The sequence below is a fragment of the Sinocyclocheilus rhinocerous genome, unplaced genomic scaffold (assembly GCF_001515625.1).
Source record: "Sinocyclocheilus rhinocerous isolate Xijiao unplaced genomic scaffold, SAMN03320098_v1.1 scaffold662, whole genome shotgun sequence".
Lineage (NCBI taxonomy): Eukaryota > Metazoa > Chordata > Actinopteri > Cypriniformes > Cyprinidae > Sinocyclocheilus > Sinocyclocheilus rhinocerous.
This window is the reverse complement of record NW_015639782.1, coordinates 1,405,137-1,425,585: the sequence shown is the minus strand read 5'-3', so window position 1 is coordinate 1,425,585 and position 20,449 is coordinate 1,405,137. Positions and strand designations below refer to the sequence as shown.

The window sequence follows — 20,449 nt, the reverse complement described above, 5'->3', positions numbered from 1 at the left end:
ATATATACACACACACACACACACACATATATATATATACACATACATACACACACATATATATATATATACACACACAAACAAGAGGTTTTGTAGGCAAACATTAATGCCTTGAATTTAATGCGAGCAGCTTCTTCACAAAGTGTGGGAATTTTCTCATGCCTTGTCCAAATACCCACACTTGAGGTCTTTGCACTTGACCACTTGACTACTTATATGACGTATTTCCTGTATTTGGCCCACGTGTTCAAGTGAGCATGAAGACCACAAGTGTGTGTCGAACTTTTCATTACCTGATGGGATTGGAAAGATTTCCGTGACCTCTCGCGAGATCTCGGCAAAAAGTTTTACGATTTATTCCTAGAACATGATGCATGATGGGATACACTAAGCCTGGAATACCGCTCCGGAGCGGTATTTGAGATAGTGTGGATTTAGTGTGCGTTAAGGGCACTGCGCTTTGCCGTTTTTCGGCAAATGCTTTTCCTCTCCCATTATTAGCATTAACTCTTTTTCGCACAAGTCAAAAACAATCTCAAGCGAGCATAAAAACTTTTTTTGCGAATTAAGGGATTTCCCCCCAAAAATTTGGCATTTCCATCACTCGTTTCTGATGCGATACTTCAAAATGTGCATAAAAACAGGGTGATGAAAACATAGCTACTGTATTTCTATCTCCTCACAGCCTCGTTTTTATTCTTGTCAAAAATTAAACATGGCGCTACCCTGAATAAGGTCTGTGCTATATTTCTGATTCCTACTAAGTAGAGTCCTTTTTATCTACTTTTTGCAATATTCAGGAGGCAGTGTAGTGTGGAGTTCACTACAGGTGTATAATAATGAAGAGGGGTTGAATTACATAACACCAAATCTCATTTGTATAGCAAAAACGCACTGCAGATCTTATATGACCACATGACCGTGTCTGAGAAAGACTCTTGCCTCTAAACCCTTACAGGGCTCTTGTGAGATTCTGCACTTTGACAAGCTTCATCAAATGCATAAGATACAGATTCTGATGACTTTAGCAAGAGTCCATATGAGAAATCACATCCTCTTTATGTTATCTCTCGTCCTTCCCTGTTCTCGTGAAATTGCAGTCAGCGACACGGAGAACACTTTGTCACTGAATCCTGGATAAAGTGCAGACATTGCAATCTCGTTCAAATCAGAGAGAGAACCTGAGAGAGTCTACTGTGGTACTCACAGAGGAAAAAAATCTCTGCCCTTCATTCACTTTCGACAAGCATTTGGAAAACAATCACAAATGCACTTGACTTTAAGGCAAGTGATTTGACAGCGCTTGTGAAGTCACTGGGTCAGTCGGGCTACTCCATCACAGACCAAATTACAATCCATTTCACATTTCCCCTTTGCCTAAACAGCCTGGCACTTCCAAGAATTCTTTCCCAAGCTGTATTCCAAGCTGTTCCCAATGTTAATGTTTATAATGTCTAAAGGAAGAGTTTGTTTCTTCATCTGAACAGATTTGGAGAAATTTAGCATTATATCACTTGCTCACCAGTGGATACTCTGCAGTGAATGGGTGCCGTCAGAATGAGAGTTTAAACAGCTGATAAAAACATCACAATAATCCACACGTAATTCACACCACTCAGTCGATTAACATCTTGTGAATCGAAAAGCTGTTTGTAAGAAACAAATCCACCATTAAGACATTTTTAACTGTTGCTTCCAACTAAATAAAATGAGTCCTCTACCCATAAAATTGCTTTCTCCAGTGAAATATGTATACACATCAAGCACCATTTGCAAGCCAAAGCAGTCCAAAACAGTTCTAAACAAATATGTTGGTAGATTTTGATGTGAGAATACAACATTGACTTTTTCCAATGGAGGAAGCACTATTATGACTGGATTGTGGATTACTTGTGGATTATTGTGATGTTTTCATCAGCTGCCTGGACTTTCATTCTGATGGCAGAGGATCCATTGGTGAGCAACTGATGTAATGCTACATTTCTGCAAATCTGTTCTGATGAAGAAACAAACTACTATCTTGGATGACCTGAGAGTGAGTACCTTTTCAGTAGATTTTAATTTTTGGGTGAACTTCATACCTTGTAGTTGCATTTATCAGATTACAGCTGGGCGATAATATAGTTTACATTTTGTGACAATACAAGCAATCAAGCAGTTGACATATGCTATACATCACTTTATGTGAGTAGAGTGTATGTACGCAGACTACGCAGGTAAAAGTTTTTACTACTGTAAGCTACAGCTTTTAATGTATGTGAATAGAGTGCTGCAGTTGTGACGTCAAAACCCAGAAGACTAATTCGTCTTGAGTTCCCTTGAGATTTTTTCTATGGGTTTTTATAGTGGTTTTTCAATCCATGAATAAAATATGGTCTGTGTTAAACTGCACACACTCACACCCCAAACGGTCTTGTGCATTTACTTATTACAAACATATGTTTTCAAAAATAAACATAACTACTTAAAAAAATTCATGTTTTCAGTATGGGTGTGTGTAATTTACTTTGCAAAACGTCCAAGTATCATTAATTTAGATTTACCACAGATCTTGTTTTACTAATAAATTGAAAAGTTCCATTATAAAAACCATTGGAAAATCTTGACAGATTTTGATGTCATGGCTGCAGCAGTTTATAAAGTTTTATATATATTTATCTTTGCATGAGTTGTAGTTTATGTAGGCAGGTAAAGATTGAACTATATGTGCAACTTTTAATATATCACTGGTCGATAATATAGTTCACAGTGTTCAACCCATATAAATTTTTTTTAATACAAGAAAACCATTAGGAACTGTTTGGGTGCATCCAATCCATTTAAATGAGGGTTAAAAATTTCCTTATTTGTCAATGCATATCAACCTGCCCTAGTGAAAAAAAAATATGCTAAGTATACTTGCAGCCAGACTAAATGCAAATAAATATGCTTATAAAAAATTAACAGAACTTTCAATTCAAGTATATTTTTGTAAAATATATATTTTTAGAAAATATACTAAATTACTATTGTTTTAAAGTGTGTTAAAAGTTGTATTGTGAAAATAGACAAAAGCATGATGCTAATATACTTTTTATATATTTAAAAATAGTAAATTTTTTGTTAGTATATTTGCAATGTACTATTAAAACAGGTAATATATTACAAATACAATAAAGTATACTTTTTTTTTCACTAGGGTGTGTCAATGTGTTGCCAAAGGGCAATCCATTTCAGCACAGATGTCAAAGACATGGCAGCTATAAAACCCCCCGGATTATTACCCAGAGTTAGTTAGGAGAGATGGGTAAGCCAATGGATGTGAGAGAAAGAGTACGTGAAAGTGGCTCAGAGGCCTAAAAAAGGTTGTAGGAGGCAGAGAAAAGAAAAGAGAAAGTGGGGGAGGTAGAAGAAAGTCAGGAGGCAGGATAGTATCAACAATGAGAGAAACAGAGGAAAAAATACACCTTAATACATTTGGGTGCAAATGAGCAGCATTTTATTAGAAATACACGTCCGGAATAGTAGGACTAATCCACATGAATGGGGCTTTTGCATTGATAAATAACTCTAGCACACAGCAGCTCTTCATTTCTTCTTTACTACTGCTGCTGCCTCAGCGGCTGCTGCCTCGGCTTCTGCCTTCAGTCTCTCCTCACGCTCTCGGAGAAACTCCCCGTACTCTTCTGGTGACAGGCTGACAGAGGGATGACAGGAGAGGAGAGGGGGAGCATCGTGAGAGTGACAGAGGAGGGAACAGACAAAGAAGACGGAGATTAGAGGCATATCAACAGATACATCTACATTACATTAGAATTTCAAACATTTCTAGAGATCGATTGAAATGCAAGGCGAGCATTGCTCTTCCCTCATGCACAAATGATGGGTCTGGGCATTTATGCCTCAGTGACATGGTTCATTTATTAAAGAGGTTTGGTTTAAGAAAAGACAAGACTCTGCTAACAGAACAGGCTGCTTTTTTTGCCTGTCTAAATGTTGCCAAGTTTCAATGGCTCAATGACATTTGATGTCACAGAGACTGAGGATAGAAAAGGCTCTGGTAGCTGTCAAGCACACACACCTCTAATGAATATTCTCAATAAATATACTAGCAGCATCCCTTACAATTTCTCAGCGTTATTAAGGCATTAATTATACAAAACATGAATTTTATGATTCATTTTTAAAAGGCTGCATATCAAGCTCAATTCTCAACTGTGAGAAATGGCATAAAATTCCAAATGAGCACAAGAAATTAAGTCATTATCGGTGAGCATGTGAAGTAAGACTTGATTTATTCAGCCATTATTTATTCACATCTCTTATTAAGGTCTTTAGGTGGTGGGATGCCTGCAATATTTATACAAGGAAAAGATGGATGCTTAAAACTCACAGTAGAGACCAGACATGCAGAAAACACAAAAGAAAGTGTAAATGCTTGAAAATAGTTATGTATATAAATCATTCCCACGCATGTATTTTTGTCATAAAACAAAAATTTTAATTAGATTTGTTTTTAAAGAGATATACTATTTACCATTCAAAAATCTGGAATTGGTAAGATTTTTTATGTTTTTGAAAGAAGTCTTACCAAGGCTGCACTATTGTTTACCAAGGTTATATTTATTTGATCAAAAGTACAGTAATATCATTACAATTTAAAATAACCGTTTCTATTGTAATGTATTTTACGTTTTTAATAAATGTAATTTATTCCTATGATGCAAAGCTGAATTTCCAGCATCATTACTCCAGAAATCATTCTAATATACTAATATGCTGCTCAATAAATATTTCTTATTATCAATCCTTCAATCAATTCTTTTATTATCATCACTGTGTAATGTTTTTTTATGAAAACTGTAACAAAACTAACAGTGTCTTGACCATCACTTTTAATCAACTTAATACATCCTTGATTAATTAAATGATTAATTTCTTTAAAAAAATTACTGATCACTTTTGGTAGTGTTTGTGTATATATATATATACATAGAGAGAGAGAGAGAACATTTTTGGCTATTACATAATTATTTCATTTTTTTTTTTATTATTCTGTAAAAATGGTAAGAATGAGTTGGTGTATCCAAACATTTGATTAAGTATTGTATGTTGTGAGGAATGCAGTAGAATGAAGTTTGAAGGACTCTCACTCATTGACGACTTTGATACCGAGGGATCTGGCTGAACCGATGATGCACTTGACAACGTTCAGCATAGAGGTGTCTCGCAGCTTAATGCTGTCATCCTGTGATTTGACCAGTGCAATCTCATATACGGCCCTCACCGTCACCATACCTGCGATCTCATGCCCTGAGTGGAGGAACAAGGCGGGAGGGGAAAGAGAGGGGTGATGAAACACAGTAGCACAGAAAGAGAAACCAGCAGGAGGTATGGTTGGTCATGATTGAGAAAAATGGAAGTGGAGATGGAGTGAAGGGAAGAAGTAACGGAAAGAGAGGGGAAGGGGAAAGAGTGGGCGCATAAGAAAGAATAATTGAGGTGGAGTGAAACGTACAAAAATGAAGCAAATCCATAATTCTCTTTTTTTAACATGCCACCTTCACCGCAGCGCTCCCCTTAGTAATTGCCTAGCTCTCTACCAGGGCAGCTCATCATCAATATATCATCAGTCAAAAAATTCAATCTGAACCAAAACACCCTGCAGGGGGAAGTCTGTCCATTACTGAAACATAAGGTGGTGGCGAGATTTACAAATAGACTGCTGAGAGATGGAAGGAAGGATGTATGGCCACTGCTGCACTGGCTTTAATAGGTCTTGCTTACCAGTCTTTCCGGCTCCTTTTTCAATGCCGGCGGCCTGTTTCAAAAAGTAAGACACAGTGGGCTGCCCAATTTTCAGGTCATACGTCCTGTCCGACTGGAGGAAAGAAAAAAGGGGTCATTTTGGAGCCAGGTGGATTAAAAATAAATAAAAATACAAAGATTTGGGGTCAGTAAGATTTTTTTTCATGTTTTTAAAACTTCTTACGCTCACCAAGGCTGCAGTTATTTGACCAAAAATGCAGTAGAAGCCATAATATGAAATATGAAATATTATTACATTTTAAAACAACTATTTTCAGTTTGAATATATTTTAAAATGCAATTTATTCCTGTGATGGCAAAGCTGAATTTTCAGCAGCCGTTTCTCCAGTCTTCAGTGTCATATGATCCTTCAGAATTTATTCTAATATGCTGATTTGGTGTCCAGTTATTATCAATTATTATTGGTGCTCAGATATTATTAATGGTTCTTATTATCATCAATGCTGAAAACAGTTGTGCTGCTTAATATTTCTGTAGAAACTGATACATTTTTCAGGATTCTTTGATGAATAGAAAGTTCAAAAGAACAGCATTTATTTGAAATCTGTAACATTATAAATGTCTTTACTGTCACTTTCGATCAGTTTAACGTGTTATAAATAAAAGTATTAATTTATTTGTTTAAAAAATCTTACTGAACTTAAACCTTTGAATGGTAGAGTATATATTTGTATCTTTGGCAAATTACGTTTGTCTAAAATGCTGTGACATAAATTTCCTATTCTAGTCTAAAACAGTCAGTCTCTATCGAGTTGTAATTACATGCTGCAAATTATTGCTTTAAATTGCCATTAAACTTTGCTTAAGTTCCCCATCTCGATTCTTCTCCTTTTTCCTTAAGAATACAAAATTATCAAAATGACTTCAGTACTTTATATATACATAAATGTTTACATGCATTCATATGGAAGGAGATAAAAGAAAATGCCAAAAATATGAAACAATATTTGTAAAATATGTGTAAAAATGATATAAATAAGACAAATAAAATTATAAATAAGACAAATAAAGTAAATTTCCTGGGAAAAACCTGTTCTTTTCCATAAAACTAAAATGCTTGGCCAAGTTCAGTGGCAATTTTGCTTGGTTACAAAGTACCAATAAAAGTCATAAAAAAATAGTTTTTCCGTTTGGTGTCTTATCATGCCTAAGGCACCAAGTGAACCAGGACGGCAACTGTTGCTCCATCAAAAAAGAAGAAAAAAAGAGGTATGCTCACTATAAGTGCATACGTTAAAAAAAGCTTTGCTTGCTAACAAAAGAAAAAGAGAAAATGTGAATTAAACCCATGTTGTGTGAATAGAATCTAAATTAAGTATGTCAGTGTCATAAAATCATATAAAAACTACATAATAAATGATAAAGCTTACAATATTTGATAAAACCCTTATATACGAAAGGAAAAAATGAAATCGCATCATATGACCCCTTTAAATCTGCAACATTATGGATTGCATGTTGAGTTTGTTTTTGACGATTATCTGTTGAGACTGTGGGAACAGAAGGTTATTTTCGTTTTCGGATTTGTGGGCGTCAAGCTATCGCTCTCTGTTTATCAGTCTCATCGCACATAGCGGGTGGTATCACTAACACTATCCTCTTCGAGAGCGAGAGGAGCTAAAATCCTATAGCAGCCAATAGAGTCTCTGGAGCCTGACAGAACCTCATTGGCATCCATAGACTTTGACAGCCTCTCATAAGCTCGAGTCAAGAGAAGCCAGAAGCACGCATCCACACCCTCCATTCCCCCGGCACACACCCTCGACAGTCAGGCCTGCCGAAACCAAAGCTTTAAGGCAGGGATTAGTCTGCATAGAGAGGCTCAAAAACAATGAGTGTGCAGCAGACAGTTTAATAGGACAACTGGGACTTCACAGGCAGTCTGACTTGGGGAGACAGCCTGGCTAAAATGCATTGCAGCCATCCGACTCAAGCCTAGAGCAAGCATTGTGCTGCGAACTCAACCAGAATATTCTCTACACCCCTGGGAGCTAAAGATCACGTATAGCCCAGGCTAATATTCAATCCCTGTCGAATGCTCATCAGTATAGCGAGAGGACGCTAACTTTAGGGCCTAATCTGCCTGTAGGACTCGAAGAATGAATCATACAAATACATTTTCCCTTTGTTTTGCAATGGAGTTTTATGTTCTGGATGTCTTAAAAGGATAGTTCACCCAATAAATAAATATTCTGTCATCATTTACTCAACATCATGTCTTTCAAAACCTGTAAGAAACCTGTCATTTTTTTTGTGGAATAAAAAAGATGGTATTTATATGGATGTCCAAACTGTTCTTATCTATACAATGAAAGCTGTTATATGGATTGCAATATAGCACAAGTCGTTTTGAAGAGTTGCATTTTATCTGACTTTTCTTCCTTTTTGTAGCTTGACAGCTCTTGGTCATCATTTACATTTATTTTATGAAAAAGAGAAGGGTGAACATTTTTCAAAATGCCTCAACAGAAGAAAAAAAGTCTAACGACTTTGGAATCACACGAGGGTGAGTAAATGATGACGTGTTTTCATTTTTGGGTGAGCTGTTCCTTTGAGCCTCATAAATACTGCAAATAACAAAAAGTATGAGTATATAAAGTTCTTCCTCTTTTTGCTCACCATTCTTCTTTTTGATTTACTCTTTACTCCATTACTCTTGCATTTCTTCATGCACATTTTTTATTTGTTATGCACAGAGTGCCCTTGGGTTGGGTGGGAAAGACACTAAATACTAACTAACTAACTAACTAACTAAATAGTGGCGTTCAAACATCAATATTACTATTGCTCATACATATAGAGGTTTAATGGAGTTTTGCAATTGGGTGTGTAACTTTTAACTGTACAATTAAATTGTATAGCTGGTTAAGGAGAGTTGTGCTATTTCATATCTAAGCAATCAGACATAAATAAATATATGTAAATAATATGTAAATAAAAATGAATAAAAGGTATGTTGTGATTGTTAACAAACTAAAACTAGACTAAAAAACAAATAAAATAAAATACAAAAAGTAGATGAAAATGAAACTTACACAAAAAATAAAAACAAGTGTAGGCTGAAATATTAAAATACAAAAAACTAAAACTAAAATAAATGTATATATATAAAAAAAATCATAAAAGCACACAACAAAATTGCTAAAATGTAAACTTGAATTAAATTGCATACTCAACATATTAAGAAATACTATAATAGTATATAAATAATATTAAAACAATACTGGTAACTAGGGACCAGAATAAGTTAAATATCATGGAGACTGGTGATTACTTGAGCCAGTAAGCAACCATCTAGAAACCATCCTGAACAACCTAGCAACATGCCCTGGCAACCAACCACTACACCTTGACAGTGTTCAAGCAAATTTTGCATAGATGAGCACAACTCACAGACTTCAGAATATGTAAAATTGTAGTTATTTATTATTATTGTCAAAAAAAAAAAAGAGAAATGATCATGCCAAAAAGTCAAAAATCACAGTGAGCTGTTGCATGTGCATTCAAATAACAAATGATGAATGACAACAGCATGAGGTGCACATTTTCCTCTCTCTCTCTCTCTCTCTCCCTCTGAAAACGTTTGCATCTGGTCCTGGAACGAAAGCTGATGTACCTGCAGAAGAGAGCCAACAACAAAAGCTGACAATTCCCACCCTCGGGCAACCACGACTGACAGGACAACACAAAGAGATGAGCTAGATGAAGGTGACATTGTTACTGAAGATATCTAGTTCTTCTTTATGCAACAGAAGGCTCCGGATTCACACTGTGGCAGAACTGGACCACAGACACTAGCTTAATCGGCTCAGAAGAAAAGATTTTGTGTTTGGGGTTCTGACTGAGACCGAGCATTAGACATGAGCCAGAGACATTAAAAAACCCCAGACTGGATTGGGTGGCAGTGCCGGAGCATAATGTGGCCATATAATTTCCTCACAATGTCTGCACCGCCGTCTGGACTGCCACAGCATCACCCCATTTCGCTTACAGACACAGAGGGTTATCGAAACTGGGAGTCTGGGACTTCCAATTGAAATCACTCAAGAGCTTTTCAACAGTTCTGTAATGTAAAAGAGATGGAGACCTGTAATGAGAGCTCTCATTTCACGCAGTCGTGCCACTTTAAAATTTGTGAGCAATGACCCCTCCATAATAAAAAGCAATTTCTCACAACCTTCATAATGGGCCTTTGCTCAAATGAGAATATGAGGAGAAAGTGCTAGACCTCTCATTTTGTTACAGGGGTGGGTGAAAAAGGGAGAGACTCGATTAGAAGAGACAGAACGATCGTATGAGAGAAACAAAGACTAAAAGGTGTCAGGGAAAAAGCTGCTAATGCACACAATTAAGGGATCCATCAAACGGCCCCATTTCTCCAAGAAACTTTGAGTACATTTACGGTCTTTGCCTTCAAACACAAAATTGTGTCCTTGACAAAAACATTATAATAAACGTGCTGACGCTCCCTGAGAAGGAGAGCGAGGAGATAAACTTAGGCCAGGTGAACATTGCATACACCGCATCAATGACTATTCCTCATTTACGAGTCACGCTCAGATCGGAAAAGCTCTGTTCTTCTGCTTAATCCACTTCGCTCAATACCTTCATTTGATCATAATGTCAGAAGAAGGCCTAATCCGCGCTTTGGCATTCGCGACGCATCTAATGTTGTTTGCTAATGCGCCTGGGATGCGAATCTAAACGAGCCCCTCCAGGGACTCATAAAATGAGAAAACAAGCGGCAAAACAAACAAGAGCAAGATTGATTGAAAGCAATAAGGTGTATTATGAGGCCCTCAAGACGTCACATCTGTGACTGATTGGTGTTGATGTGAAAAAAACCACCAACAGCATTCCTAATTAGTGGTTACATTACCTTCACATTGATCTTGATGGGAAGAGGAATGCCTTCTTTGAGGTCTTTGGTTTTCTCATTGAAGTCTTTGCAGAAGGTCCCGATGGGAATCCCTTTCTGGAAAAGAAGGAATAGGAAAAACATTCAGAGAGGTTTAGACCACACACATTTTAGCCTGTTATTCATTGTGGCATTCTTTTGATGAATACCAATAGCCATTTAGAGTGGCTGCATGGTGTCAATCATTCGATAACTCATTGGTGCACTGTGAATGCCTCGGCATGCTTGGATGCCTGCGTGAGTGAGTGAGAAAGCAAACGGGAGAGGCTAGTGGAAGCCTATTTACCCAAGGATGTGAGTATATGTGTATGTGTATGTGTATGTGTGTGTGTGTGTGTGTGTGTGTGAGAGTGTGTATGTCAGAGTATGGCAGTCATCATGCCTCTGAGACTCCAGATAAATTAGATTCTCTTTCTTGGCCCTTGCCAGGCAGAAAGCTAAATGTATAGCTGACATTAAGTCAACATTGGCTGCCATTTCTCCTGTGCGGCTTCACCAGAGCATGAGTGTTTTCTGTGGGTTGACTGCAGAGGCGGCTGCTAATCTGTAATCTTATTACAGTTGTAAAAGTTTTCCGTGCACTTGAACTTTGCAAAGGATCCACAGTGACCGGAACAATTGTTTTATCATGTGGTAGATGTTACAGAGCTTTATTTAACAGTCAGAACTATTAGGAAAGGGTTGCTAATGCAGTTTCAATCACCCTCAGTTCATCCACTGACTGTTTGATGAATATTACACTGACAAATGCCAAGAACTGGCAAGTGAGTGGCATCAGATCTTTGAAACACCTACTAGCATGTAAAAAAATATATAAATAATCAGAATTGTATTAGTGAATGTTTCAGAGTTGTGTCAGTGAAATAATAGGTACCAATTACTATTGGATGGACATAAATTCTGATTTCTAAGTCATATTACATACACTATCGTTTCAACATTTGGGGTCATGTAATTAAAAGACATCTTTCATGCATGTGAAGGCTGCATTTATTTGATCAAAATACAGTAAAAAGGAATATTGTGAAATGTTATAACAATTTAAAATAATATTTTAAAATGTAATTTATTCCTGTGACGGTAAAGCTGCATTTTAAGCATCATTACTTCAGTCTTCAGTGTCACATGATCCTTCAGAAATCATTCCAATATGCTGATTTAGTGCTCAAGAAACATTTATTATTATTATCAATGCTAAAAAACTGTTTAATATTGTACTGTTTAATATTTTTGTGGATACATGATACATTTTTTTTTTGATGAATAGAAAGTAAAAAAAAAAATTTTTTTTTTAAATGTCTTTATAAACTTTATGAACTCTTTATGAACTTTCTAAATACTTTTACTGTCACTTTTGATCATTTTTTTTGCTGTTTAAAGAAATGTTAATTTCTTTAAAAAATCTTACTTAATCTTAATCTTATTATTTGATTTGAATTATTCTTCATACTACTGAGGTATCAACCAGGGTTGTGTGGCATTCAGAAATAATTTGGGAAGTACAATTTACATGAATTGAAACTCAAAGAAATGAATTTAAATAGAATTTTAAACTAAGCAAAGTTAACATGACTCGATTAACTGAAATGAAATTCTAAGTTTAGCACCAACTGTTATGTATTTCAGATAAACAAACTTCCTTAAACAGCATGTAAAAACAACATGAACTAAGCTTGGTCACTTTAGGTCAGTCAGACCTTTCCTGTCTAATGGCGCTTTTCCACTGCATGGTACGGCACGGTACGGCTCGGCACGGTTCACTTTTGGGGGGTTTTCCACTGGGTACAGTACCTGGTACCTGGTACTTTTTTTAGTACCACCTCGGTTGGGGTTCCAAGTGAACCGTACCGTTACCAAAACGTGACGTGTAAACTCTGCTGATCACGGATTGGCCGGAGGCCGTACCAAGCCGAGTCGTACCACGCAGTGGAAAAGCGCCATAAGTAGGCGGTTCTTGGACAAAATAAGCTGCAAAATATAACAGACTTTTTGACAAAGTCAAAGATACATCCCTTATGTGATATACGGCCAAGAGAAACAGCATATTTTGGCGCAAACTAAATTTGCAAAGAACTTCCTTCAAAGCATCATTTGATCCTATATAAATACTAATGCAATCTTTTCAGATTATTTAAAGCAAACACTGTCACACGAGAATAGCAAATATTTTCCCACAAAGCCAGTGGTATTACCGTTCAGCCAGTACGTTGCATAATAATCAAAAAAACTTCAACACTAATGAAATGAAAAACAAAAGCCCCGGATGGCAGGCAGCCCATCTCCCTCCTGACTTGCTTATTAATAGTAATCCCATGTCAACCCACTAGCATCTCCCCGAGCTCTGAATTCAGCGAGAACAACAGATCTAAGTAAACAAGAAAGGCGGCGGGTGATTCCTAATTAAATATGGATTAATGTGACTGATTGGTGTTGATGTGAAAAAAACCACCAACAGCATTCCTAATTAGTGGTTACATTACCTTCACATTGATCTTGATGGGAAGAGGAATGCCTTCCTTGAGCTCTTTGGTTTTCTCATTGAAATCTTTGCAGAAGGCCCCAATGGGAATTCCTTTCTGGAAAAGAAGGCATAGGAAGAACATTCAGAAAGGTTTAGACCCACACCTATTTTAGCCCGTTGTTCACTGTGGCATTCTTTTGATGAATACCAATAGCCATTTAGAGTGGCTGCATGGTGTCAATCATTCGATAACTCATTGGTGCACTGTGAATGCCTCGGCATGCTTGGATGCCTGTGTGAGTGAGTGAGAAAGCGAATGAGAGAGGCTAGTGGAAGCCTATTTACCCAAGGGTCTGAGTATATGTGTGTGTGTGTGTGTGTGTGTACATGTCAGAGTATGGCAGTCATCATGCCTCTGAGACTCCAGATAAATTAGATTCTCTTTCCTGGCCCTTGCCAGGCAGAAAGCTAAATGTATAGCTGACATTAAGTCAACATTGGCTGCCATTTCTCCTGTGCGGCTTCACCAGAGCATGAGTGTTTTCTGTGGGTTGACTGCGGAGGCGGCTGCTAATCTGTAATCTTATTACAGTTGTAAAAGTTTTCCTTGCACTTGAAGGATCCATTGTGACTGAAACAATTGTTTTATCCTGTGGTAGATGTTACAGAGATTTATTTAACAGTCAGAACTATTAGGAAAGGGCTGCTAATGCAGTTTCGATGAGACACCACACTCACGGATCTGATCTCCCTCAGTTAATGCACTGACAGTTTGATGCATATGGCACTGATAAATGCCAAGAACTGGCAAATGAGTGGCATAAGATCTTTGAAGCATCTACTAGCAAATATATAAATATGTAATTGTAATAGTGGATGTTTCAGAGTTATGTCTGTTAAAGCAATAAGCCCCAAGAAGCCGTGGTTTACAGTGAATTTATAAATAAATTCACTGTAAACCACGGCTTCACGGGGCTTATTGCTTTTATAAAACGATTATTCCATATACGTAGTAAGGTTTCACAAAATAAAACAGAGCAAATGAAGTGTAATGATGTTAATAAAAACATTATTCTTCCGCCAAACAATGTAGTTGCCGAGCAACACACAGGCGTAAACAAAGGTGTATGTTTGTAGAGCAATTTACAACAGCTTAGAACGCGGCTCAACCAATCAGAATCAAGGACCGGAACTATCCGTTTTATAAGAAATAATTTGTACTAATTACTATTAGATGGACATAAATTCTGATTTCTAAGTCATATTAACATACACTATCATTCCAACATTTGTGATCATGTAATTGAAAGATGTCTTTCAGGCGAAGGCTACATTTATTTGATCTAAATACAGTAAAAAGTAATACTGTGAAATATTATTACAATTTAAAACATGCTATTTTGAAATGTAATTTATTCTTGTGATGCAAAGCTGAATTTTCAGCATCATTACTCCAGTCTTCAGTGTCACATGATCTTTCAGAAATCATTCTAATATGCTGATTTAGTGCTCAAGAAACATTTATTATTATCATTGTTGAAAAATAGTTTAATACTGTATCGTTTAATATTTTTGTGGATACATGATAGATTTTTTCAGGATTATCTGATGAAAAGAAAGTTCAAAAATTTGAAAAAAAAAAATTTTTCTTAAACTTTATGAACTCTTTACTATCACTTTTGATCAATTTCATGCATTTTTGTTGTTTAAAGAAGTATTAATGTCTTTTAAAAAAAACCTACTGACCCCAAAGCAGTAGTGTATTTCACTAACTTTTCTGTATACATGATCACAGACTGCTGAGCAATTATATGACTTTTTTTCCCCCGAGGCATCAACCAGGGATTTGTGTCATTCAGAAATCATTAGAAATGTATATAAATGGAATTTTTAACTAAGCTAATGATGGGATTAACTGAAATGGAATTTTAAATTTTGCACTAACTGTTATGCATTTCAGATAAACAAACTTCCCTGAACAGCATGTTAAAACAAAATTAACCAAGCTTAGTCGCTTTAAATAGGCCAGTCAGACCTTTCCTGAGAGCAGGCGGTTCTTGGACAAAATAAGCTGCAAAATATAACAGACTTTTTGACAAAGTCAAAGATACATCCCTTATGTGATATACGGGCCAAGATAAACAGCACCTTTTGGCGCAAAGTAAATTTGTAAAGAACTTCCTTCAAAGCGCCGTTGATGTTTGAGCCTAACTTCTAAATAAATACTGATGCAATCTTTTCAGATCATTTAAAGCAAACACTGTCATGCGAGATTTCCCCTTAAATCCAGAGGTATTACTGTTCAGCCAGTACGTTGCATAATAATCAAAACATTTTCAACACTAATGAAATCAAAAACAAAACCCCCGTTGGCAGGCAGCCCATCTCCCTCCTGACTTGCTTATTAATAGTAATCCCATGTCAACCCACTAGCATCTCCCCGAGCTCTGAATTCAGCGAGAACAACAGATCTAAGTAAACAAGAAAGGCGGCGGGTGATTCCTAATTAAATATGGATTAATATTAAACTGAGGTTGTTAGGAGAGCCTCAAAAACCCTTGGGCTGCGATTCCACACCACTTTTACTTCGGTTTTTCCACCCGCTGCTTTATAACTCCCTTTAAAGTTGTTGTTTTTGGTCTGAAAGGAGTTCAAACAAGCAAAGCCACTTGGTTGAATGTAGAGGATAGCAGACAGATCTGTGAGGAAGAGGTCGTCTGATGATGGGGGGGAAGCAGGCGGGCAACAAGGATGAAAGGTTATGGTGGTGTACTGACATCAGACGCACAAGACATTCAAACTGTGCCAAACAAAGACGGGTACAATGGAAGAATCCACAGTAATTGCACTTTGTGTAGTGCTTTTAATATCATAAGTGAGGCCATTATAAAAATGGGAATCTGTTGTTGGTTGAAAAGACAAGGCTTGAAGATGAAGATTGCTCTGGCAATCTTTACAAAATAAAGCTTCGGATGGCCAAGACATTGTGCATTTAATGGCAGATAACATTCACTTTCGAGTGCAGGCCAAATTGCCAGTCTAGCTCTCTAAAAACCAAGATCTAATCATCCAGAAGTCAAGCAGTCCAATTAAACCTCATCTTTCCTCAATTGCGTCTGATAAAAGCAGGGCTGGGAAGAACAAAATGGTTGTAGTACATCACCTTGATGGAGGCGGCTACCAACCTTGGACACCGCACGTTATTTATTATCTCAGATGAATATTAAAAGTGTTTATCATATCAATATCCTCTAGGATAAAGCAGCCATTCACAGTGAAAAATCCTGAATGCTTTCAAAACAATCCTGCTTATAGATCAGTTTGTTATGAAATGTGTTCTTGGGAAACAAACAACTCTCTAACAGGGAGAATAATTTAATAACCAGAGTAAAAACCCCTTCATCTAATATATGTTGTGCATGGTATCTGCATCTGGATTGTATTTGTGATTCGCAAAACATCTCCTCCTTTATTCATTCTTTTCATCAGTTCTTCCGCTTTGCATTTGTTCATTATTATAATGTAAGCTTTCAGCTTCAGCAATTCTTTTTAACGAGATGGCCGCTGACATGGATGAATGACAAAAAGAGTGAGAACAGATTTAGAAAGTAACAGTTGTTTCAGAAGTAATAGATTGAGGGCCACATATATAAGCGTGTCTAATAATATTGCACACGCGTGTATATTTCCTGTGAGGACAGAGAAGAACAGTGTTACGTTCGAGTCATGTCCCCTATGAGAGCAATAATGAAGATCAATACTAACATTCAGGAGGTCCGTTTGACAAAGAAGGTGAAAGGCTTCAGAGCGCTGATGTATGGAGAGGCCATGGGGACCCGACCCGCATGAATAAAGAATGTATGTGTGAGGGCTGCGAGCTCATTCCATTAAAGAGAAGCAAAAGGAAAAGGAGCACGGTGGTGGGTTCAAGTGGTTCAATCACTTTAGAGCAAACCCTCTGAGGAGAAGGTATTAGAGGACAGTGTGACTTCCAACTAAGTGAAAACCTGCATAATTAAATGCATGAATAAGAAATTAAGCAAATTAAAATTGTTAACACATAAGGAAGGAACAGAACATTGCATGGGTCAGTTCAGAGGATAGAAGATGCTGGACAAAAGACTTCATCAGTAATGGGAATTGCTATATATATATATATAAAAAAAATTAAATTACAGCAAAATGAGGCACTTATTATGAGCAATTGTTATTGCGTAATTTATGCTTTATTCACCCTAATGCTGTTTTAAACTTGAGTAACTTTAGTGAAATCTGCAAAACACAAACTGAGAAGTTGTCCAAGGAATTAGAATGAAACGGAGCTGAAGTTTCAAGCTTCAAAAATCACACAAAAGGCCCATAAAAGTCATTAAAGCTGTGTTATATTAATATTATTTATATACTGTACTTTAATGGTGTCTATTAATATTTTGAATTAGCTTTTATTTGTATATTTTCCATTTTCATTTTAATTTTGGTTTTGGCAATTTTGTGTTTTTGCCATTTACACTTTTTTTTTTTATGTATGATGTATTTATTTTAAATCAGTTTTTAATATTTCCATTTAGCCTTATTTTTTTTTGTACATTTTTAGTACTTCTAACTTATTTCATTTCTGTTAGCTGCCAAAGCAAAAAGTTTTTCATTTAATATTTACACTATATTTCATTTCAGCTTTTTTTTTTCCAATTTACGTATACAATTTTTAAAATAGTTTTAGTTAACAATAATAACACCCCATTAAATTCCCATGTAGTCATCCAATAGCTTTGTGCGACTGACGGAACAAAATGTAACTCATAATTTCTCCTTTTCTGTTTGATGAAAGAAAGAAAGTCATACAGGTTGGGAACAACATGAGGATGAGCAGATCATGACAGAATGATGAATGAATTTTTACTGCAGACAATACAGATACAGACAATAAGAAACAAAAGGATATAAAGAGTAAAGAGTGAGATGAAGTGGGAGAGCATAACTACAGTTTCTTTCAGAGGGCTCTCTTAGCGTGGGATTTAGAGGACATGGCACTGCATGTTCCCTCCTTGTGTGCACTGATATGTAACGTTGAGTGAAACAGAAGTGCAAAAAAGGGCGTGTGTACACAAGCATGACAGGGGACGTGGCCTCGGGGCAGCAGGCAGGATTAATTGCCCCTGGCACCCTAGGACGGGCAATTCATTGCCCACGCCAGCATCCTGAAACATGGGGGTGAGGTGGGGGGTGTAGAAGAGGGGTTAATTAAACTCTGCAGTGTGAGACACTCTAATTAATTACTCCGGTTCCCCTTCCCTAATTTAATGTGCTGAACTCTTCCCATTTTATTACATTCTTCCCTATAAGGGTGTCATACAGCTGATTAGCTTCATACCCTTAAACCAGTCCAACCCGTCATGCAGCCTCAACCTCAGGAGAGAAATGGACAAGGCCTTGTACTGGGAAGGGTCCTGCTTTTGAGTGCAAAGAGGATTAATGTCTATTCGCTTGATCCACAGGCGATCACAGAATGTTTGCATCGGACATTGTGGAATGCTAACAAAAGTTTGTCAGAATGGCTAATGGCTCTATCTTTGATCATGCCAAATTCCCCTGTAACCTCAAACACATATAAAAACACATCTCTTTTTAAGTACAAAGTGATGATTAATGCGTTCAAAGCGAATGCCACAAGGCGAGACGTGCCACTGGGGACACATTATTTTCGGGTCAATTTTATGGTGTATTTTTACAGCCAATATTGATAGCTATACCTACTTCAGTCTGAAGAAAAAATAACATGTTGCTCCTCTAGATGAGGATGCAGCCTCACCGCGTCCTTGAATATGAGGCGTGCTGCCTTGAAATCGGTTTATTAAAGCATTAAAGCACAAACAGATTTATTTAAAGATAATAAAACGCAGGGTGAAGGTCTAAGACACAGCATGAGACTCTGCGGCATTGAAAAAGTTAAAAAGGACAATAAATGCTTTGAGGGAGCGCATCTGTGCCACAAATCAGCGAGTGTGAAAAGATTTCATTAAATGTATGTTATTAAAGTAAAGAGGCCAATTCCTCAGACCCACTCTTCAGAGAATTTTCGTCGCATCAGTGGATTTCTTATCTTATCAGTGCTCTGCAACATCGCAGTCGGTTAATCAGGAAGACTGATAATTAATCGAGTATCATTATCAGTTGAGCCAGGGTTGGTTTTAATTGTAAGATTTATAGATATTTTAAGTTCCAGAAATAAAAGGAGGACGTTAAGGTGCAGATTAATGATCAAAAACAGTATATCAAGCTGTGCACTCATTGGGAGAATCTTCCAGGCTGTAAGACAGATTGTTTCGCTGTGGCTGGAGAGCATGTGTGGTGTCAGCTAAGAGCTCTAATGCGTAGCAGATGGATGCAGTGAGGAGTGTCTTGGGACGAGCTTCTGCCAGCGCACACCTGGGGCACCAATCAGGCCCGTAACATTTCCATAAGGCAATTTTTGAAGTCTTTACCAACTTCATGGGGGCAAAAGTGTTGACTGTGCACTGCTGGACTCTTGTCGTCTCATTTTCTCCGCCGTTCTCACTCCATCCGTGCTGAAAGCTAGCCAGATCAGAGTGACCTTCAACCACTTCAGCCCCGCGGGGACGAGTGAGAGAGCGAGTGAGAGAGAAGGTGATAGAGATGGAGAGAGAATGGAGTAGTGGGTGGAGCTAACAGAGGTGAAAAAATATTGAAGGCAAGGAATGGAAAATGTCTGGAAATCAGTGGTGCGCATAGACGACTATGACAAGAAAGATGACTTTGCCTTCTCTATGCCTTTCTTTCCCATCTGGCTGATTAAATCTCCAAGATGGCCCCTCACCATGAATAAATGAGGTGAACATTGTAAAGAGAAAATACAAGAGAAGTAACCTTTGATTTCACAAAGGCCATAAAGACAATGGAAACTGGCCTGTCAGAGCAGTTGTGGGAAAAATTTTACAGATAATGAAATTCAGCTCAATCTCCTGTCACACTGGTGCTCTGATCATGCAAGAGCAGTTCCTACCTCAAACCCATTAATATTAAGTTTCCTCCTCAACTTTTCCTCGTCATTCTACATAATTAAAATGGACCGATGTGTATATTCAAAGGGGTCAGTGCATGTCAAATCAGACAGACAGCGCTGTTTTTGTACCATATTATGTTCACAGCTTGCTTGTTTTTTCATATTTTTTTTCCAACAAATATCTTATCTGGGAAGTTATGTTTAGGGTATGATATTTCAAGAATTATGATTGTCTGGCTCA

General features: G+C 37.2%; 1 protein-coding gene across 3 annotated transcripts in view; it reads right to left on the bottom strand.

Moving 5' to 3' along the window:
- Positions 1-2,710: 2,710 nt before the first annotated feature.
- Positions 2,711-20,449, bottom strand: part of LOC107751941 (39S ribosomal protein L11, mitochondrial-like) — a 33,621-nt gene continuing 15,882 nt past the window's right edge. The window contains exons 3-7 of one of the 3 annotated variants that reach the window (XM_016567729.1): positions 13,207-13,302; positions 5,767-5,860; positions 5,133-5,292; positions 3,176-3,676; positions 2,711-2,864 (exon numbers count right to left, since the gene is read on the bottom strand). In XM_016567729.1, coding sequence (XP_016423215.1) covers positions 3,568-3,676; positions 5,133-5,292; positions 5,767-5,860; positions 13,207-13,302 — 459 coding nt within the window. In that variant the 3' untranslated portion in view covers positions 2,711-2,864; positions 3,176-3,567. Of the gene's footprint in view, positions 2,865-3,175; positions 3,677-5,132; positions 5,293-5,766; positions 5,861-10,687; positions 10,784-13,206; positions 13,303-20,449 lie in introns of all 3 variants that reach the window. The other 2 variants (XM_016567728.1, XM_016567727.1) reach the window with 2 other exon arrangements.